The 22,853-nt window shown below is 43.9% G+C and overlaps 2 protein-coding genes across 8 annotated transcripts in view; one reads left to right on the forward strand and one right to left on the reverse strand.

Annotated features, from left to right (window-relative positions):
- The window catches only part of VPS53 (VPS53 subunit of GARP complex), a 158,336-nt gene that overhangs the window by 121,656 nt on the left and 13,827 nt on the right, over positions 1-22,853 (reverse strand). For 4 of the 6 annotated variants that reach the window (XR_010838253.1, XR_010838254.1, XR_010838255.1 and 1 more), the window contains exons 1-4: positions 18,531-19,067; positions 16,502-16,582; positions 13,094-13,143; positions 8,891-8,957 (exon numbers count right to left, since the gene is read on the reverse strand). Coding sequence is in view for 1 of the 6 variants with exons in the window: in XM_059049041.2 (XP_058905024.1) it covers positions 8,891-8,957; positions 13,094-13,143; positions 16,502-16,582; positions 18,531-18,617 (285 nt within the window). In the remaining 5 variants the exon portion in view is untranslated. Of the gene's footprint in view, positions 1-8,890; positions 8,958-13,093; positions 13,144-16,501; positions 16,583-18,530; positions 19,068-22,853 lie in introns of those variants that run through there. The other 2 variants (XR_010838257.1, XR_010838256.1) reach the window with 1 other exon arrangement.
- Positions 18,801-22,853, forward strand: part of TLCD3A (TLC domain containing 3A) — a 33,758-nt gene continuing 29,705 nt past the window's right edge. For both annotated transcript variants that reach the window (XM_059049070.2, XM_059049071.2), the window contains exon 1: positions 18,801-19,140. In XM_059049070.2, coding sequence (XP_058905053.1) covers positions 19,031-19,140 — 110 coding nt within the window. In that variant the 5' untranslated portion in view covers positions 18,801-19,030. The remainder of the gene's footprint in view (positions 19,141-22,853) is intronic.

Below are 22,853 nucleotides of genomic sequence, written 5' to 3' on the forward strand. Positions count from 1 at the left end.
TCCCTACAGATTGTCTAAAAATGAGAGACCTTAGAGGACAAGTGGCAGAAGGTTCTAATATGCAGCAGACGTGTCCTTCTGCCTAAAAGCACTATACAGGCTCATGGGTAATAAAAAAGATGAAGTCTGGGGCTTCCCTGGTGGCGCAGTGGTTGGGAGTCCACCTGCCGATGCAGGGGACACGGGTTCGTGCCCCGGTCCGGGAAGATCCCACATGCCGCGGAGCGGCTGGGCCCGTGAGCCATGGCCGCTGAGCCTGCGCGTCCGGAGCCTGAGCTCCGCAACGGGAGAGGCCGCAACAGTGAGAGGCCCGCGTACCGCAAAAAAAAAAAAAAAAAAAAAAAAAAAAGATGAAGTACAGTGGTACAACCGCACCTAGTCCCTGAAGTGCTCGATACTGGACATTCTATGAGTCCTTGCCTCAACTACAGCCAACGGTGCACTAGAAGCATGGGAAACTGAACACTCACTTGGATGCAACTTATCAAATAAAAGCAAGCCAACTCTGACCTCTGCACCAGATGGAAGAAATCCTGGTTGGGGAATGGCGGAGAGTCCCAGTCAAACCCAGGGACGCTGGCCCCTGCAAAAGGCTCAACTACACCCTGACTCCAGCACTGCCCCACTGAATCACAGGTGTGCTGCACTCCCAGGCCATTCTCACACCTTAACAATTGCTGAAGTGCATTCAGTGTTGTCTGCAGTCTGGAAAATATAATTCAAAAAAAATCTAAAAGAAACCAAAAAACACCTCACCATTCTTGGTCACAAATGGAAAAATGTGAGCCTACAATTTAAAAAGCTCACTTGCTTTAGCATTTAGTATGTCTCAGTAGGAGGAAGCAAGTGACAGTTGCCTTTTTTTTTTTTCCTCCCCAAACTATTTATGGTTCCTCTACTAGTTTAAAGTATTTTTTTAAATTAAATTAAATTAATTTATTTAGTTGTGCCAGGTCTCAGTTGTGGCAGGCGGGCTCCTAAGTTGCAGCAGGTGGGCTCCATAGTTGTGGCTCGCCAGCCCCTTGATTGTGGCACGCGAACTCTTAGTGGTAGCACGCACGTGGGATCTAGTTCCCTGACCAGGGATCGAACCCGGGCCCCCTGCACTGGGAGCACGAGGTCTTTACCACTGAGCCACCAGGGAAGTCCTGGTCCCTTTACTAGTAAGTGCCATTTATTTTCTTCCATCAATGGGCTTCATTTTCCTCCCAAAGAAAAGATGAGCAAAAGGATCTATTTGAAATGATGGAGGGGAAGAGTCAAGCCATCTAGCAAGAGAGCTGACAATTATAGAGTGATAATCCCACATGATGAAGATCGGGGCTATACTGCGAAGTCCGTCTACCTAGTGCAGGGTCTTGGAGAGCACAATTATTTTTGCTCTAAGGCCTGACTCAGATGATATACTAATTTTGAGGTTGAAAAGCAAAGAACACTTTCTCCTTGGAAGGCAACATGCTTTGCTGATTTAGTTAATAAATCTTTACGATATGTCTATGTAAAAGAGAAGAAGGCAAGTATGATTAGCCTCCTTTGCTGAGGAAAATGAAGAACGTGGAAAAATTAAGAGACACAGCCTTGGACGGATACCGAAGACCGGAAAAACAATCCTTTGTCTCCTGGGCCTGGCACTTTGTACTAAAATGAGGATAAGAAGAGAAAAACGAGAAGTCTCTAATAGCATGCCACATGACTCTGAACCCACCCTGGTCAACCTTTTCATATGCAACTTGAATGAAGACATAGAAGGCCCATCTGGCAAATCCGCTCATGATAAATGGGAAGGTCATGAAGATTCCAGAAGGTCTCAACAGGCTGGAACAATCAGGCAGAACTGGCAAGATGAAACCAAGAGTGAGACACATAAAGTCGAGCACTTAATTTCAAAGAATCCCTTAAACCAACAGAAGAGGGGAGAGTTTAAAAGCAGTTCGTATGAAAAAAAATACTGCAGATATGGCAAACTGTTGGCCCACAGATGTGTTCTGTTTGGCCTTTGATGTATTTGTGAAAAACGCTAAACCAACATTTAAAAATTGGGGAGAGTCATGTAAAAATCCAAATTTAACTGATAGATTTGGCAAACTCCACGTCCGTGCTTAGACATGACAACAGTGGCTGAGGAATGAGCTGTGGCTCTCTCCTTTGGGCAGGGCATCCACTCCCCCCATGGGTGCCCGCAGATGCGTCCTCACCTGCCAGAGCCATTTAGGTAACTTTCTTAGCTCTGTGGGCATCTGTTTGCAACTCTTGACCTGGAAGTTTCAGATACCTGACAGCTCAGCAGAGGCCCACCGTGTGATACACCTGCCAAAAATTTCACCCAATCCATGGTAATGGAAGAGCTGTGTCACAGACTCCTTAGAAAATCTAGAAAAATCAATGAGTCTACGCTCCAGACATATGTCTGTCCATATAAAAATTTACAATTAATTTCTGGGTGTTGAAAGACCCCCCTGAATTCCCAGTTCCCAAGTTAACAAGCCCACTCTAGAAAAAGGAGGTAAACTGTCCCACTGTATGTTCACACAGTATGTCTACCCATGGCCAGGAGGGATGCTGACAAACTTCAAGGCAACCAGGATAATAAAGGGTCTGGAAATCATACCATAAAGCTGAAGAAACTAAGAGTGGTTAGCCTAGGAAAAGGAATGCTCGGAAAGGAACATAATATCCATTTTTAATTTTAGAAGCTATAATAAGGGACAGCGATTAGGTCTACAACTGTCCAGCTGGCAGAACTAAGATCAGTGAGAAGTTACAGCGAGGTCTATTTTACTATTTCAATTCGGTGTAAGAAAAAGAACTTTCTTACAATTAAAGCTGTACAGGGGACTTCCCTGGTGGCGCAGTAGTTAAGAATCTGCCTGCCAATGCAGGGGACACGGCTTCGAGCCCTGGTCCGGGAAGATCCCACATGCTGCGGAGCAACTAAGCCCATGCGCCACAACTACTGAGCACTTGTGCCACAACTACTGAAGCCTGCGTGCCTAACAGCCCATGCTCTGCAACAAGAGAAGCCACTGCAATGAGAAGCACACGCACTGCAACGAAGAGTAGCCCCCGCTCGCTGCAACTAGAGAAAGCCCGTACGCAGCAACAGAGACCCAATCAGCCAAATAAGTAAATAAATAAAATTTATTAAAAAAATAAAGCTGTACAAAACTGGAACTGACAGTCCTGTGGAACAACAGAGTAGTGAGTTCCCCATCCCTGCAAGAATCCAAGCAGAAACAGAATAATGAAACGTCAGAGATGTGACAGAAAGGATTCCTGAACCAGGTGGGAGGTGGTTCTACAATTACCTAATGCTTCTTCCTAATCAAAGTTTTAGTGAGCAGAGCTGAAGATGGCAATAATAATTTTCTTCCTCTCCCAAACCTTAGTCTTGCTGTGATGCAATAGTTAAATTATAGCCAAGCTCCACACGAGACACTGAAGGAAACCCAGGAAGAGCGCCCCATGACTGACCCTCTCTTGGCGATTCTCAGTGAGCTGACGAGGAATCGATAAAAGGTATGGCCACTCTTGACATTTCACGTGCTAACTTTTTCTTCTTCTAACCCAGTCCTCTATTTGCCTCTCTGTCTACCTCTGTTCAAGCTGTCCATTCTAATTCTTGGGAAGCTGTGTAAGTTTCAAAGCATATCAGCTCATGTACTTACTGAATTGACTCATCTCATCCACAAAATTTCAAACGTGGGCATTTAATTAAAGCTTTTGCCCGATGATTTCAACAGATAAAAATGGGGAGAACTCTGTGCTGGATTAATTTTGTACAAGCACCACATTCGGCTTAGAAAAGGCCACGGACTAGACCACTTCAAGTCCGCCCCCATAGGGGGTGGTCGACATCGAAGGCTCTCCAAAACACGCAGCAGAGTGCTAACCAGGCAGCGGGTGTTTCAGAAATTTCGAGAAACTACAGAAACTGCCTCACTGTGTCTTCAATTTCTAAATCACTCCCTCTGCACAAATAATTTTTGAGTCAGAAACACTGCTTTCCAAAAAGAACTTTTCTACCAAAGACGTCTTTTAAGACACCACACATGTGAAGTCAACAATTTCCCCTATTTACACGGATTACAAAGCATATCTGTTCAAGATGCACACAATCAAGGTGAAATGTATAAAAGGAAAACTTCCTTTTGTCCATATCACTGCTCTCCCCTTCTGAGTTGTTCCCCAGAAGCTTCGGAAACAAGTTCTGAAAGCGAACCTTTCCTCCGTTCCAGGGAAGAGGGGAAACTGCGGCCTCTTGACCCATAAAACTCAATATTTGGGAACATGCATAATTCTCCCGAGTCCACGCCAGTCAAATGGAGTCTCTCTTTAGCAAACCACCGGCCAGCTGGGGCTGGACAACAGGGCTCTCACCCCTAGGAGTTGACAAAGCTAGGACTCAAAAGCTCCCTGGAAAAAAAAAAAAAAAGTCTCTCCTTCAGCTTGCATTACAAGCTGTTGGAAAACACAGATGGAGGAGATGACAGGAAAAGCAATTACTTCTTCTGGGCTTCCTTTCTGTCTGGATGCTAAGGAGACGGATACCAAATTCCATCACAGATTGAAATGCTATCTAAACATTCTTGAAAATGTGGTCTTGCTCTCTGAAATACGGCCTGCCTTTGCTGCAGCCACCTGTAACCTATTAACATGTGAAGGTGGAGAGGGCCGACTTTCCTCCAGGCTGTCTAATCCTGGGCCTCTCCAATAACGCTCGTTTGTGACCACGGGTTAAAACATAAATAACTAAAAGATATATATATATCTACACAGCGTGACCCAACAGAAAGTCCTGATGAATCATTCCCTTTATTTTCACATTCTTGGAAGTGTAAATACCTGAGAGTCTCTGAAGTATTTCAAGGTTTCTAGTGAGCCTTTCTAAATAGAGGTGGAAACACACTAAACAGTAGTGTTATTATTTCAAATAGTAGTAAGCTGGGGCTAGTCATAAACAAATCAAGCCTTAAACATCTTTAAAGGAACACACACACTGGTCAAAATGATGTTGTATGGGAGAGGGCTTTTGTTTATTTACAAATAATAAATACTCTCCCACAGACCTAATATTCAATACAGTTGAATAAAATGTTACTGCAGGTGGCCTACGTGTTCTGAGAAATGCCAAGATGAGCAAGATACAGCTTTTGCCTCAAGGACCTTATACACGAGCCAAAGGGACAAGACGTATTCATTGATAAGTCAAAGCAGATCACGAAAGCCAAATCAAAAGCACAGGAGCAGGGCTGTGGGAGTTCGTGGACAGTGAGACTGCACAGCTAACTGATGGACACTGGAATCGATATTCTCATCTGGGAAATGAGAGGAGCGCGGACCAGAGGAGTGCCAAGTCCCTTTGGGTTCTAAAATTCTGATTCCTTTGGTATATACCGTTGAGCCAAACAGAAAATTTCATAAAGGAAGTAGTATTTGAACTGGGTATGATCTGGAAATGAAGCTACTGGAAGAAAAAGAGGAGAGAGGGCATTTTAGGCAAAAACAAGAACACAAGCAAAGGTCCAGAAAGCAAAGGACATGCTTGGGAGAGCACTAGGCTTCCAGTGTGGATGGGTCACAGCAGGAGACAAAACTGGAAAGGGAGACTGAGGCCTTCGATGCCATGCAAAGGAACTTGAATTTAAGTTGGTAGAGAGCCCACGGGGGTTGCTGAAGAGGTAGATGACATGACCAGACATATGCCGGAAAGTGAAAGAGCAGAACGAGGCTGGAGTGTTGGCTGGCTACCCTGTTACTCTTCGTTACGTCTAAGGGCCCTATTTACACGGGCCTCACCTGCCAGAGAGGTGACGCTTCGTGGGAGAGGCCTAAATAAACAAAAAACAAAGCAATAAGGACTAAGAACCAAGCAAGGCCAGGAAACAGGATCAGTTGCAGGAAACTAAGATGTCTACACACAAACATTGATGGTGACGACAAGGAAGACGGTAGACTACTTACAAACAGGCCAGCGGAAGATGACGAGTAAGAGGAAAAAGAAAGTCATAAAATGTAGGAAAAATAGAGAAGCGCATAAAACTAAACATATAAGAAAAAAAGAAACAGACTTACATAACACCTGTGAGCTACTAGAGGAAACCGGAATATGAGAGATCATAGGACTACACACTACCCCCATAAAATCTGGGCAGCATAATGAACGTTGTAAAAAATTGGCTATATACTAAATAATGTCAAAACAGGACAAATAACAGAATTGAGAGGTGCACACAGCCGACCTAACTGAATTACTGTTGAAGAGGGCAGGCCGGACACTGTAAGAGAAGACTAGACAGGGCACGATCAGCACTTCTGTTACGACAGCAATTCCGAAATAGGACGTCTAAGCAGAAGACTAGAATCCAGATGAAAAGGAAGAGTGGTTAACAGATAACATCTGACCCCCCAGTCACTGCAGAATACCTCTTCCCCGTACGCTGCTTCTCCCCTTCATCCCCTTCCAACAGCCCTCCTTAGCTAGATCCAAAAAGAACCACAAAACTTTGAAATGAATCGACAGTTACCTGCTAGGCAACAAAACTAGGTATGAGGAATTACAGCTGTGTCAGGTTACTACTATCTCTCTCTCTTTCTTTTTATTTATTTTTTTTGCAATATACCAACTTTGTTTCCATCTTGATTTCAAAAAAATTTTATTGAGGTAAAATACATAGAACATAAAATTTACCACCTTAACCATTTTTTATTGTACAGTTTCCTTGACCTGTTGTGCAACCATCACCACCATCTGTCCCCATAATTCATCCTGTAAAACTGAAACTCTACATGTATTAAACACTAACTCCCCGTTCTCCCCCCAGCCCCTGGCAACTACCATTATACATTTTGTCTTTATGATTTTCACTACTCTTAAGTACCTCATATAAGTGGAATCATCCGATATTTGTCTTTTTGTGACTGGCTTATTTCATTTAGCATAATGTCCTCAAGGTTCATCCATGCTGTTGCAGATGTCAGAATTTCTTTCCTTTTTTTTTTTTTTTTAAAAAAATTTATTTATTTATTTGGCTGTGTCGGGTCTTAGTTGCAGCACATGGGATCATCATTGCTGCATGCGGGATCCTTAGTTGCGGCATGCGGGATCTTTAGTTGTGGCATGTGGGCTCTTAGTTGCAGCATGCGGGATCTAGTTCCCTGACCGGGGATCAAACCTGGGCCCCCTGCATTGGGAGTGCAGAGTCTCAACCACCGGACCACCAGGGAAGTCCCCTCACCCCCCCTTTTTTTAGAATAATCTTTCCTTTTTAAGGCTGAATAATATTCCAATTATGTACAGACCATATTTTGCTTATCCATTCATCTGCCAATGGACACCTGGGTCGCTCCCATATTTTAGCTATTGTGAATAATGCTGCTATGAATATGGGGTAACAGGTATCTCACCAGGACCCTGCTTCCAATTCTCTTGGGTATATACCCAGAAGCAGAATTGCTGGATCATATGGTAATTCTTTTTAATTTTTTGAGGAACCACTGTATTGTTTTACACAGCAACTGTACCATTTTACATTCCCACCAGCAGAGCACAAGCATTTCAATTTTTTCACATCTTTGCCAACACTTGTTGTTTTCGGGTTTTTTGATAGTAGTCATCCTAATGGGTGTGAGGTGGTATCTCATTGTACTTTTTTAAAAAAAATAAATGCTGGGGTTTTTTTCAAGAGAAACACTTTATTAATTTTTGGCTGCATCAGATCTTCGTTGCTGCACGCGGGCTTTCTCTAGTTGCGGCGAGCGGGGGCTGCTCTTCGCTGCGGTGCGTGGGCTTCTCACTGCGGTGGCTTCTCTTGTTGCGGAGCACAGGCTCTAGGCACGTGGGCTTCAGCAGTTGTGGCTTGTGGGCTCTAGAGCACAGGCTCAGTAGTTGTGGCGCATGGACTTAGTTGCTCCGCGGCATGTGGGATCTTCCCAGACCAGGGTTTGAACCTGTGTCCCCTGTATTGGCAGGCGGATTCTTAACCACTGCGCCACCAGGGAAGTCCCACTCTCAATGTACTTTTGATTTGCATTTTCCTAATGATTAGTGATACTGAGCATCTTTTTGTGGGCTCATTGGCCATTCATATTATCTTCTTTGGAGAAATGTCTATTCAAGTCCTTTGCCTAGTTTTTAATCAGGTTATTTGCTTTTTTGTTGTTGAATTTTAGGAATTCTCTATATATTCTGGATATTAATCTTTCACCAGATATACGATTGGCAAATATTCTCTCCCATTCTATAGGTTGACTTTTTACTCTGTTGATAATGTCTTTTGACACACAGGTTACTGCTATCTTTTGCAGCAACAAAAGTAATATGAGGGACTTCCTTGGTGGTCCAGTGGATAAGACTCTGTGCTCCCAATGCAGGGGGCCCGGGTTCAATCCCTGGTCAGGGAACTAGATCCAGCATGCGTGCCACAACTAAGAGTTTGTATGCCACAACTAAGACCCAGAGAAGCCTAAATAAATACATTTTTTTTTTATAAAACTAATACCAAAATCCGAACAACTCAGCAGATAGATAAATGCAGCAAGCTTGTTGGGCCACAGTACGCAAAATAAAGGAGGGCTCAGAGACGTCCGACATTAAGGAGAAAGCCAAGGAAACTTCGGTTTTCTCATTTCAGCGTGCATTTCACCCTGGAACTGGGTGAGCTGTGCTACAATATATGCTTCTGGTCCAAGGGACGCTGAGGGACAGCTCGTGGCTGGTCTGGGCAGCCTCCCCCTGCTACTAGTGGGACAAGTCATGCAAGTTTCCTGCTGTGTATGGGACAGATCAGTTAAGGAAGTACTCTGTAAGCAGGCAGATCAATATTTTGGTCACTTGGTTGTGGGGTCTTGAAGAAATCGGGATATATTTAATACAAAGGAATAAGTTACTTACCTGCCGGCCATCCTGCCCCACATTTGTTTGACCTCTTACGACAGTTCGAATGTTGTCATCCAGTCTCCTAGCAGAAAAAGTTAAAGGATACAAATCATTAAAATATCTCGATTCCTTCAAGACGAAAAGACAACCCTCAAAACGGGAGAAAATATTTGCAAATGAGTCAATGAACAAAGGATTAATCTTCAAAATATATAAACAGCTCATGCGGCTCAATATTAAAAAAACAACTCAATCCAAAAATGGGCAGAAGACCTAAATACACATTTCTCCAAAGAAGACATACAGATGGCCAAGAAGCACATGAAAAGCTGCTCGACATCACTAATTATTAGAGAAATGCAAATCAAAACTACAGTGACGTATCACCTCACACCAGTTAGAATGGGCAACATCAGAAAATCTACAAACAAATGCTGGAGAGGGTGTGGAGAAAAGGGAACCCTCTTGCACTGTTGGTGGGAATGTAAACTGATACAGCCACTATGGAGAACAGTACGGAGATTCCTTAAAAAACTAAAAATAGAATTACCATATGACCCAGTAATCCCACTACTGGGCATATATCCAGAGAAAACCATAATTCAAAAAGACACATGCACCCCAATGTTCATTGCAGCTCTATCTACAATAGCCAGGTCATGGAAGGAACCTAAATGCCCATTGACACACGAATGGATAAAGAAGATGTGGCACATATATACAATGGAATATTACTCAGCCATAAAAAGGAACGAAATTGGGTCATTTGTAGAGACGTGGATGGATCTAGAGACTGTCATACAGAGTGAAGTAAGTCGGAAAGAGAAAAACAAATATCGTATATTAACGCATATATGTGGAACCTAGAAAAATAGTACAGATGAACCGGTTTGCAGGGCAGAAATTGAGACACAGATGTAGAGAACAAACGTATGGACACCAAGTAGGGAAAGCAGCAGGGTGGTGGTGGTGGTGGTGGGATGAATTGGGAGATTAGGATTGACATGTATACACTGATGTGTATAAAATGGATGACTAATAAGAACCTGCTGTATAAAAAAATAAATAAAATTCAAAAAAAAAATCTTGATTCCAGGTTGACAAAAAGAAAAAAAGCTGGGATTCCCTGGTGGCACAGTGGTTAAGAATCCGCCTGTCAATGCAGTGGACATGGGTTCGAGCCCTGGTCCTGGAAGATCCCACATGCCGCAGAGCAACTAAGCCCGTGCACCACAACTAGTGAGCCTGTGCTCTAGAGCCCACGAGCCACAACGACTGAGCCCGCGCGCCACTACTGAAGACCGCGCACCTAGAGCCTGTGCTTCGCAACAAGAGAAACCACAGTAACGAGAAGCCCGCGCACCACAACGAAGAGTAGCCCCCACTTGCCACAACTAGAGAAAGCCTGCATGAAGCAATGAAGACCCAACTCAGCCAAAACTAAATTAATTAATTTTTTTAAAAAGTTAGTAACGTATCCATCCATGTTTGCAGATTGCAGCTACTTATTCAGAAGAAAAAACAAAGATGTTTGGATGACAGGAGCAACAGTGAGGCCTTGGACCTCAGTGAGGGGGCAGCAACAGCAGTGTAGAAGCCAAGCCCAGCACAGGCTGATGAGTCACCTTTGTTATTTTTTAAAAGGCTATTTTCACTTAATGTTCAGAGCCATTCAGAAGGACCAATGTAACTTTTCGTGTTTGTCATGGAGTCAACCAGAAATGACAAAGTTGCTGAAACTTTATGGGAACAAGCCAGAGAATTTAAAGTATCCCACACAGGGCTTCCCTGGTGGCGCAGTGGTTGAGAATCCGCCTGCCGATGCAGGGGACACGGGTTCGTGCCCCGGTCCGGGAAGATCCCACATGCCGCGGAGCGGCTGGGCCCGTGAGCCATGGCCACTGAGCCTGCGCGTCCGGAGCCTGTGCTCCGCAAAGGGAGAGGCCACAGCAGTGAGAGGCCCGCGTACCGCAAAAAAAAAAAAAAAAAAAAAAAAAAAAAAAAAAAAATAGCTTTAAAGTATCCCACACAAAATCCTTCCTCAGTAACATCCCAGGAACCTTACAAGGGATGAGGAGCCATGTGATATGTGAAATCCGTGCCTCACCACCTGCGCCCTGATCTGCAGGAGGTGGATCTGTGGTCCCCACTTCCTCTTTCTCCTGCAGCTTAACAGGGGCCATTTAATGGCACCTCAACCAGAGAAATTTATGTCATTTATGTCATTTTTCATTTGAAGAACCGTTAAAGGTATGGTGGGAGAAAGCTGAAAATAACTGGCTTGCAAGTGATTTTTGTTTTTTGTTGTTTTGGGATTTTTCTGGCCGCGCAGTGCAGCATGTGGAATCTTAGTTTCCCGACCAAGGATCGAACCCGCGCCCCCTGCATTGGAAGCATGGAGTCTTTTTTTTTTTTTTTTTTTTTTAACATCTTTATTGCAGTATAATTGCTTTACAATGGTGTGTTAGTTTCTGCTGTATAACAAAGTGAATCAGCTACACATATACATTTATCCCCATATCTCCTCCCTCTTGCATCTTCCTCCTACCCTCCGTATCCCACCCCTCTAGGTGGTCAAAAAGCACAGAGCTGATCTCCCTGTGCTATGCGGCTGCTGCCCACTAGCTATCTCTTTTACATTTGGTAGTGTATATATAAGTCCATGCCACTCTCTCACTTTGTTCCAGCTTATCCCTCCCCATCCCCATGTCCTCAAGTCCATCCTCTACATCTGTGTCTTTATTCCTGTCCTGCCCCTAGGTTCTTCAGAACCATTTCTTTTTTTAGGTTCCATATACATGTGTTAGCATATGGTATTTGTTTTTCTCCTTCTGATTTACTTCACTCTGTATGACAGACCCTAGGTCCATCCACCTCACTACAAATAACTCAATTTCGTTTCTTTTTACAGCTGAGTAATATTCCATTGTATATATGTGCCACATCTTCTTTATCCATTCATCTGTTGATGGACACTTAGGTTGGGAAGCATCGAGTCTTAACCACTGGACAGCGAGGAAAGCCCCTCACAAGTGATTTTTGGATCATGGGGGAATTTTCATTTTCTGTGCAAACCCTGTAAAACTTAGCGATCTCTAGTAGAACTGTTACAGCTAAAGTCCACCCAAACAATCAACAGGCTTCTTTGTATTTATTTATTTTTGGCTGCATAGGGTCTTCATTGCTGTGCACAGGCTTTCTCTAGATGTGGCGAGCAGGGGCTACTCTCTGTTGTGGTGCGTGGGCTTCTCACTGTAGTGGCTTCTCTCATTGCGGAGCACAGGCTCTAGGCACACAGGCTTCAGTAGTTGTGGCGCACGGGCTCAGTAGTTGTGGCTCAAGGGCTTAGTTGCTCTGCAGCATGTGGGATCTTCCCGGACCAGGGCTCAAACCCGTGTCCCCTGAACTGGCAAGAAGATTCTTAACCACTGCACCAACAGGGGAGTCCCTTGTTTGTACTTTCTAAGGCACCCAACTGAACAAAACATTAATGGCAGAGGTCTTCACCAAAAAACCCAAAGGTTGTCAGGGAAAAAAAATCATCTCCTGGACTCAAAATGAAGGTTTCTCCTCATCACAAGTTAAAAAACAACAACAAAAACTATATTTAAAGTAATAACATCAACCATTACAATAATAATTACAACAAACAAACTTTGAGTATCTACCATGTGTCAAAACTGGAAATTCAGTCATGGATAAACCAGAATAAGTCTATTTGGCAGAAAGGACATCTGATGACCACTCTAGACATCCTAGATTAATCACAATGTTTAGTCCTGGGACACCACCCACACCAACCAGCAGATCTGACCACTTTGTTAGCTGATACATGGCCAAGGGATATATAAGCCCAGCTTCATATCTAAGCCTTGGGAATACAAAAAAAAAAAAAGGGTAAATCTGCTAGGGAAATAAAGCCACTAAAAATATAGAAGAAATGCTTTTGTCTCCTTTTATAATCAACTGTTTTGAATAGCCTGTTACAGATTCCTTCCTTTTTTTAAAATAAATAATTGAAGACTGATCAAAGAATCGAGTTCTTTGCCACAAGGCTCATATGGAAACTCAGAAGAAAAAAACTATTTTTAAAAAGATTACCATCTACAACAAACTTGAGATTTTAGTGTTCTTACAGATAAGTGTGATCCAGAATGTGATTAACTAAATGAACAGCATACTTTCATTAATTATTAATAATCACACAGCGTTACTTACCTTATTTTCAGTCTAATTTTGTTCACGACTTCATCGATGTTTGCCAGAGACTACAATAAAGAAGGAAAAGTGCCAGCTATTATTTCACTTCCTGGAATTCCTCTTTCCAGAGAAATGAACTATAATGGCTATTTACGACATCTCAAAGAAACGAATCATACGGTATGATACAATTTTTACTTAAAAAAAAAAAGTATAGGGAATTCCCTGGCATTCCAATGGTTAGGACTCCACGCTTCCACAGCAGGTGCATGGGTTCAATCCCTGGTCGGGGAACTAAGATCCCGCAAGCCTTGCAGTGCAGCCGGGGTGGGAGGGCGGGGGAAGTATAGCAGTAGTTGGCAACAACTACAAAATCCAGCCTGGAATCTATTTTTCATAAATAAAGTTTATTGGAAAACAGCCATGTCCATTTGTTTACATATTATCGACAGCTGCCTTTTGAGCTACAAAGACAGAGTTGAGTAGCTGCAACAGAGACTGAATAATCCATAAAGCCTAAAATTACTATCTAGACCTTTACAGGAAATTTCCTGACCCCTGGTATATAGGATCGTGACAAACTCGTACAACAAAATCCTCATGGCAACAAAAATGAATGAATGATTACAACAGGCAACAACACGGATGAATCTTACTAACACGGCGTTGCGCGCACACAACACACACACACAAACCAGACACACACACACACAAACCAGACACACACACACAAACCAGACACACACACACACAAACCAGACACACACACACACACAAACCAGACACACACACACATACACACAAACCAGACACACACACACAAACCACACACACACACACACAAACCAGACATACACACAAACCAGACACACACACACACACACACACACACACCAGACACACACATACACACAAACCAGACACACACACATACACACAAACCAGACACAAGGGCATATACTGTATGATTGCATTTATAGTATTTCACAAGTGAGTGAAACTATTCTCCTGCATTAGAAGCCAGGATAGCGGTTAACTCTGGGGGAGGTAGTGACTGGGAGGGGCAAGAAGGGGCTATTTTATTAATGTTTTATTTCTTGGTCTGGGTGGTGGTTACCTGGCTTTATTCATTTGGTGAAAATTCATCAAGTTGTACATTTAGGATCTGTATACTCCTCCACATTACATTGAACGTCAATAAATAAATACCTCTATTTTTTTCTAAGTGTCTAGGTCCATTAGAAAAAAGCCTGGAAGCATAAACACTAGTACTTAGAGTCTATATTAGTAGCTGTAACCTATGAAATCAGTAGCAGTGGTTGTAATCTATGAAGAAGAGGGATTTTAAGTTTTTCTTCTTTTTGCCTATGAGTATTTTCTAATTGCTCTATATTGACAATGCACTGCAATTGCAGTTATAATAAAGTTATTTCTTTTTTTTAAATAATAAAGTTATTTCTATTTTTAAGACAATGACAGTAAAAACAAATGGACTAGTACCAATTTAGTGAGCTGAAAACATGAGGAAAGGGTGCCCCCTAATGGAATAGAGATGGTACAATTTTATAGCACCATTTTAACTGAAGTTTTCAAAATATAATTTTATAAGCCCTCTTTCCCTCTCTCCCGATAGATATTTTACCTCAGAAGGAATTGGGGGTGATGCAGGAATTGTGCTTATAAATTGCTACCGGCAACCTGTGCTGCCAGGAAGAGGCAGGAGCCTGCCAGGCACAGGTCTAATAAGAGAAGCAGGTCACACATAAAACAAGATGAAACCTTGCCATCTACGACAAGATGGATGGACCTTGAGGGTATCAAGTGAAATAAATCAGTAGGAGAAGCACAAATACTGTATGATTTCACTCATATGTGAAATATAAAAAAACAAATAAACAAACAAAAAAACAAAATAAATGAACAAGAGCTTCCCTGGTTGTGCAGTGGTTAAGAATCCGCCTGCCAATGCAGGGGACATGGGTTCGAGCCCTGGTCCGGGAAGATCCCACATGCCGCGGAGCAACTAAGCCCGGGCGCCACAGCTACAATGCAACTATTGCAATGTCCATGAGGATGGGTTTTGCCCAAGATTTAGCAACAGCTGAAAGAAATTATAAATCATGCCCCTACTTTCTGTTACCTTTTAATTAAGGTCCATGAGAATCTGGGTTGGAAAATGGTATAAATCTGGGGTTGGGGAAATAAAGGTACCCCTGTGTCATAAAGTTCCTGAATCACCTAAGAAACTTCACTATACATGACCATGGATGTGGGGACATAATGAGACAAGATATAACTGCATCTGCGGAACAACAAATGTCTTATGCTACCTTCAGGAGTTTAAAAACAAAAAACCACAAAAACTTATCAGGAAGAAGGGAGAACCTGGGGGTTCCCTATATACATAATTTTCAAATCTAACAATTTGTTGTGGTGAGTTAGCTGTCTTGATAGGCTGGGGTAAATTAAATCTTTTCGTGGCTAAAACTGCTATCTTTATACTATTGTTTCCAAATTTCTATCTCCAGCTAATTCCTAGAATTCATCTTTCACAGAAAATGATGAGCTCTTAGGAATTCCCTGACAGGCCAGTGGTTAGGACTTGGCGCTTTCACTGCCAAGGGCCCCGGTTCAATCCCTGGTCGGGGACTAAGATCCTGAAAGCTGTACATGGTGCAGCCAAAAAAGAAAGAGATGAGTTGTAAAGGCTATCTGTGAAATCTCACAAAAGACAATCACACAGTGTGATACCATTTTTTCCAAATTTATTTTAAAAATCAGCATGTCCATCAGAAAAAGTTTAGAAGGATATATGCCAAAATATTAACAGTTATGGCAATGATGGGCTCCAGACTCAAATATCCAACTATGTATTTCTACCTGGATGGCCCAAATATGTTCAAAACTGAGCTCATCTTTACACCCTACTTCTACCCTACGTACCACTAAAACTGGCTCTTCCTCCTTACTCCCAGTACAGGATAAAGGGGCCAACACCCACCCACAGTCTGATGGGCTAGAAATCAAAGTTTTGAAATAGAAATAAAAGTAGCTTTCTAACTCCAGGCTTACCCTGCCTACCTCATTCCCATTTTTCCCCTATTACATTCGAAAAATCCTTTCTACTTCTCAATTAACTACAGAAAATTGGGGGTAGGGGGGGCAACAGAACAGACTCTTTCAACCTAAGGGTACGATTTCTAATAATATGCTCACTATACAGAGAATTCCACACTAACACAACAACAGTTTTTGGTATTAGCTAACCCTCCCCCCTCCAAAAAAGCTAGTTACAACAGAGTCTAACTTGAGTTTAACTCTCATTTGCTTATCAAGGTCCCTTAGATTATGTAGTATAACACATAATACATCATTAATATTCAGGATGAGCCAGAAGCCACTGCAAGAAGGAAACTCTATACTTACTTGCTCTGTTGGGAACAGGGTGTTGATATACTCCACAGCATTGAAATCTGCTCGATCTAGAGGATCCTGGCTTGGAAATACCTACATAAAGATAGAGAATTAAAAATCACCTACCTTTCTGCCTTGCATTATGTATTATTTCTTTCCTCCCTATTGGTTGGTAAGTTTTTTGAAGGCAAAGACCATAGCTTTTTTTCATTTTATGAGGCTTAACAACAACAGACGCGCAATAAAATATCTGGTAAAGTAAATCTGTAATTTTCACCGACATCTGTAATTTTAACATCTTGGTAAAGCTAACAGAACGTGCAACAGTGAAAAGTTCCAGATATCCACAAAATCCCAAGGACAAGGTAAAATAAGTGGGCATTGTACACTATCAGATTAAGCCAGCAGATGACATGGTTGTATTAAGGGAATCTTGATATCAGACTTATTATACATCAAATCTCAGTAATGTCTCAGCAGTAGAATTCACTGTGCATCAAAGCGATTATTATGCTCAGACAGCGTCAGGAAGTGGAGAGCTGGCATTTAGGAACTGTCCATCTCTTTCACAGAAGAAAGCAAGCCTCCTTCTGAGAAATATAGCTAGCTCGCTTCAAATTTGAAGAACATGTAACAAGGTGGGTTTCAAAGCAGTTAAGTGATCCCCTGGGTACTAGATTTCACCAGCTCAAGGCAGTTATTCTGGGAAGCAAATTCTTTTTTGAGGTCTGCTTATTGGAGAAACCTATGCTAGAATTCAATCTTACTAAGAAACAGGAAAAACTGTGCTCTTCTAAAACCCCTGTCAAACAATAACTGACTGCGTTATTTGTTTCTTCTATTGGAGCCCACTAGGGCCAAAGGGAATGAAATGCATGTCTCTGGGAATTCCCTGGCAGTCCAGTGGTTAGGACTCGTGCTCTCACTGCCGGCAGCCCAGGTTCAATCCCCGGTAGGGTAACTAAGATCCCACAAGCCCTGAGGCAAGGCCAAACAAACAAACAACAAACAAAAAAAGAAACGTATGTCTCTTTCTGGCAGATGGAGGTGGGTGGGAAGCAGTGTGACTTGAACACCAAAACCTTTGCCCGATGGCCTGGCAATCTCAGGATCTGCCAAATGTGCTGTGAATGAGTAACCCAACCACTCCAAGGAAAATACATCTAAAACTCTATAAATGGCACAACACAAACAAATAACTTAGTACACTGGCAGACCCATAGTAAGTATTAATGGTCCATAAATATTAACTATCAGTAATAGAAGTAGTAATGTTTTACTTCAAAAAACTTCCCAGTGGTCATTAAGTATGGCACACCCCTCGTTTACCTAAATCCCCTACACCAACTTCTTTAAAGGAGATTTTTCTCCCTTTATCAGGAGCGATACCCTGTACAAGGGTCTAAATTGCTGTTTCTAATATCATCACTCTTAAAACTCCATACACTTGAAAAGAGAATTTAGTCAACTAAAGAGTCCCTGCAGGGAAGAGAAACCACCTGGGAATATTCTTCAACCTAACCCAAACTAATCAACAGCAGGAATTCTCCACTAAGTATGGTAAAGGGTTTTTTTGTTTTTAACCTTTGCCCCTCTGCTTTGCGATATGCTTCAAAAATAGAGGTTACCTCTTCCCTTCAATTCCGAGTCACTCACAAGGGGCTAGACGGAGAATCCGGAACACTGCGACACCAGCCTGATAAATGTATGAACAGCCCCGCAACCCCCCAAACCTCAGGTTGCTACCCATGAGGTCCCTTCTTCTAGATGCATCCTTTCCGGAGACACAGCTCCTTTGCCCAAACCCACCAGGATGCCCCACCCTCCAAAGACAATCAAGGCCTAGAAAAGATTCTCTCCCTCCTCTAGATTCTGAAACCCCTTCCCACCACCACCTCCCACCAAAACTTTTCCTTGCCCTTCTGCTCCTAGCTCCCACGTCTCCCACGAAGACCTTTTCCTCGGCGTCCCACCCCAGGTCCCACACCCAGAGCGGCCCCAGCCTCCGCACTCTCCTCCCGTCGAGGGGCGGAACGCTCACCTGCTCGATGGCGAGCTGCACGTCGGGCGTGAGCTGCAGCACGGCTTCCAGCTCCTCCACGAACTCCAGTTCCTCCTCCTCCATCATTCTGCCGCCCAGCTCCCTCCCGGCGCCCACCCCTACCTCGAGCCGCACGTCCTGCAGCCACCCACGCCCCAGAACAGCAATCCTCCAGCGGCAGCGCTCCAGCGAGTCTGGGCTCTGTCTCCCAGTCGGGCACTTCCGGGAAGCCAGGCACTTCCGGGATTCGGGGCATTCTGGGATAGCGGAGGACTGACCTCTGGTCCCCCGGAGGAGGCGTTCCTGTCACCTCCTGGAGTCTCCTTGGGCAGCCCTGTAGTCCGGCGGCCTCCACCTCCCCTCACCCCTCCTTCAGATGGTGGGGACCCGCTTCACCTCGCCGAAGGCGCCCTCCCCACTTGGGCCCTGGCGCTGGGGAGGGCCCGGCCGCTCCGGCAGGACCCCCCAGTGAGGGTGCGCCCCAGCAGCGTCGCGATCGAATGACAGCAACTCTCACGGGCCGCGAGGCCGGCGATCCTGCTCCCAGGGGCCCCTTGCTCAGTGGCAGTAGGTGTCCCCCCAGCCATCGGGGGAGAAATGACCCCAGCTGGTAAGTGGCGATGTTGCCAAGGACAATTTGTAGGATGGGAATTTGTCCACTTGACACGAGTTAAATTCCCCGTGTGCCAAGCTTCTAGGCAGCGTTTCCTGGGGGCGTCCGCACCCAGGGGCCCCTTGCTCAGTGGCAGTAGCGGGGGCGGGGAAAAAGAGCCAGATTAGGCAGTGACCCGCGCTGCGGAAATGTTGACTTTCTGAGACTCCGGTCCACGAATGATGAGCTGTGTGATCTTGAACAAATTACTACATCGGCCCTGCTTACCCTGTAAGCATGTGGCGAGAGATAAAAATTAAAAGCGCTATGCAAATTTAAGCTAGTAATACAGGTAATATGAGTGTGTCTAGTCCTTATGCACCACCAAATTAGCCAGGTCACCCTGTGGAACCACTTTTCCTCCAGACACAATGAGATAATTGCAGACAAGGGAAGAGTTGTTTTACCAGTTAAACATGGTAAAACTCCATGATGAAGCGTCCCTGGCCCCAATGAGCTTTTTTTTTTTTTTTAAATCAAAATTGTGGTAAAAAAAAAAAAAAGATGGGAGCAATATAATTTCTAACAGTAAAGGAAGGCTTAAAAATATAAATCGGTTACATAATAGAAGATTATTGACTTAAAATCATGGTTTTTGAAAATTATTTAATGACATGGGAAAATGTGCATAATATATTTCAGAAAGCAAAAATATACAGCATGGCCCCAGTTTACATGTGTGTGTATTTTGTGCCTATAAAAATTATAGCAAGAGGGCTTCCCTGGTGGTGCAGTGGTTGAGAATCCGCCTGCCGATGCGGGGCACACGGGTTCGTGCCCCGGTCCGGGAAGATCCCACATGCCGCGGAGCGGCTGGGCCCGTGAGCCATGGCCGCTGAGCCTGCGCGTCCGCAACGGGAGAGGCCACAACAGTGAGAGGCCCGCGTACCGGGAAAAAAAAAAATTATAGCAAGAAATATTACTTTTCTGCAGGTGATGGAATGTATTCTTTGCACATTTTCCCAAAATGTCTATGAGCCTGTAGCTTTTTTTTTTTTTGCGGTACGTGGGCCTCTCACTGCTGTGGCCTCTCCCGTTGCGGAGCACAGGCTCCGGGCGCGCAGGCTCAGCGGCCATGGCTCACGGGCCCAGCCGCTCCGCGGCACGTGGGATCCTCCCGGACCGGGGCACGAACCTGTGTCCCCTGCACCAGCAGGCAGACTCTCAACCACTGCGCCACCAAGGAATACCTGTAGCATTTTTATAATAAGAAATATAAATGCATTTTTTAAAAAGGAAATGATAATTTTATCCATCTTGGATGTTTTTCATTTTTTATATACAGTAAGAAATAATTTATATACAATAAAATCCACCCACGTCGTTTAGAATGCTGTGAGTTTTAATAAATGCATATAGGCATGTAACCACTGTCACAATCAAATCCTAGGACAGTTCCATCATCCCCCCAAATTCTCTCATGCCCCACCTCATCCCCTGGCAACCACTGACCAGATTTCTGTCCCTATAGTTTGACTTTTCCAGAATGTCATATAAATGGGATCATACAATATGTCACCTGTTGAGTCTGGCTTCTTTCACTCAACATAATACATTTGTATATCATCCATGTCGTTGCATGTATCAATAGTTTATTTCTTCTTGCTGAGTGGTAATCCACTATCTGAATACACCACAGTTTGTTTTTCCATTCCCTGGCTGAAGGACATTTGGGTTGTTTCTAGTTTGGGGCAATTATGAATAAAACTGCTGTAAACATTCATATGCAGGTTTTTGTGTGAACATAAGTTTTCACTTCACTTGGGTAAATACGTAGAAGCTGGATGGTTGGGTTGTATAGTTAAGTCTGTGTTTATAAGAAACTGGTCAACTGTTTTCCAAAGTGGGCTGTTATCATCTTCGCATTCCTGCCAGCAATGGATGAGCGTTCTGGTTGCTCACAGCGCTTATGTTTTTTTGTTTGTTTGTTTGTTTGTTTGTTTTTCAGTACGCGGGCCTCACTGTTGTGGCCTCTCCCATTGCGGGGCACAGGCTCCGGACGCGCTGGCTCAGTGGCCATGGCTCACGGGCCCAGCCGCTCCGCGGCATGTGGGATCTTCCCGGACCGGGGCACGAACCCATGTCCCCTGCCTCGGCAGGCGGACTCTCAACCACTGCGCCACCAGGGAAGCCCAGCGCTTATGTTTAATGATGATAATAACAGCTCACATTTCCTAGCCCTGACTATATGCCAGGCACCATGCTAAGTATACGTTGTCTCAATCTACATGGCAGTTCTGAGGTTGGTAGTTATTATCATTATCTGCTATTCACAGATGAGAAAATTGGGATGTAGTTAAAAACTAACAAAAAACATTCCCAAGGTTCCATAACCAACTCTTCCTGCCATTCATTCAATAAATTTATTGAATGAATAAATGAATGTTCCTGCTGGCAACAGGCACTAGGCCAGGTGCTGGGACTTTAGTAACCAACAAAATAGACCAAGTGCCTGCCTCCACGGAACTATTTCCAGGTATGAAAGGGGTATTCATACAAATAAGCAAAGAATTGTGTTAGGTCTAATGAAAGACAAGTAAAGCATACTATGAAAGATGATATTGATAGAGTGCTCTGATTGGATTTGGGGGGGTCAGGAGAGGCTTCTTTGAGGAAGTGACTTTTAAGCTGAAGCAAAGGGTGGGGTGTGGACAGGAGATGACAGACAAAAGGAACAGTATATGCAAAAGCCACGAAGATAGAAGAAATTGGCCAGGGTGATGGGACTTTGAAAGCCGAGGGGAGAATGGAACAAGAAGACGCTGAAGGAATTGGCAGTGCCAGATGGTGGAGACTCTTGAAGGCCATTTGAGAGATGGGAAGCCTTTGAAGGATTGTAAGCGGAGGAGTGACAGGACCGGCTTCACTAGGCCTGTCATCAGCCCTCATGCCCTCATTTTTGTTTTCTCTGCTTCCAAGTGGCCCACAATGTCGTGGAGAGTCATGATACCAGGGTGACTGTCTCCAATACAAAGTTATGCTGTCCCATTGCTACTGACTGTCATTTTACAAGTCCCTTGTCAACTCTCCTTGCATTCCCCCTGCAACCCAAACCTTTCCCTATGCTGAAGCTCCCAACTCCCTTATCCCCCTTCTCCCGATTTCCAGATAAGATAATAATAATGAATATAAGTTTGGGTTTAAGAGAGTTACACGGTACAAAAGTCTAGGAAGATAAAAGAGCAGAGAGATAGGTGGACATCAGGTGAAGAAAACTGCATTAAGTAGTAACAGGCTAGACTGTTTATGATAAGCAAAAGAGAGAAATACCTTTAATACAAGGAGGAAGCCTGGAAAGACAGATTATACACTCTTTTTTTTTTTTTTTTTTTTTTTTTTTGCGGTATGCGGGCCTCTCACTGTTGTGGCCTCTCCCGTTGCGGAGCACAGGCTCCGGACGCACAGGCTCAGCAGCCATGGCTCACGGGCTTAGTTGCTCCGCGGCATGTGGGATCTTCCCGGACCAGGGCACGAACCCGTGTCTCCTGCATCGGCAGGCGGATTCTCAACCACTGCGCCACCAGGGAAGCCCGTATACACTCTTAAGATAAATAAAATAAGGAAGTGTACAGATATGAGAAATTTGGGTATGAAAATAGGAGCATGTGGTATTCTCGCAAATGAGCTGGGCTTTTAAAAATCAGTTTCCTGTTATGGAATAGGGTACAACT

The sequence above is a fragment of the Kogia breviceps genome, chromosome 19 (assembly GCF_026419965.1).
Source record: "Kogia breviceps isolate mKogBre1 chromosome 19, mKogBre1 haplotype 1, whole genome shotgun sequence".
Taxonomy (NCBI): Eukaryota; Metazoa; Chordata; class Mammalia; order Artiodactyla; family Physeteridae; genus Kogia; species Kogia breviceps.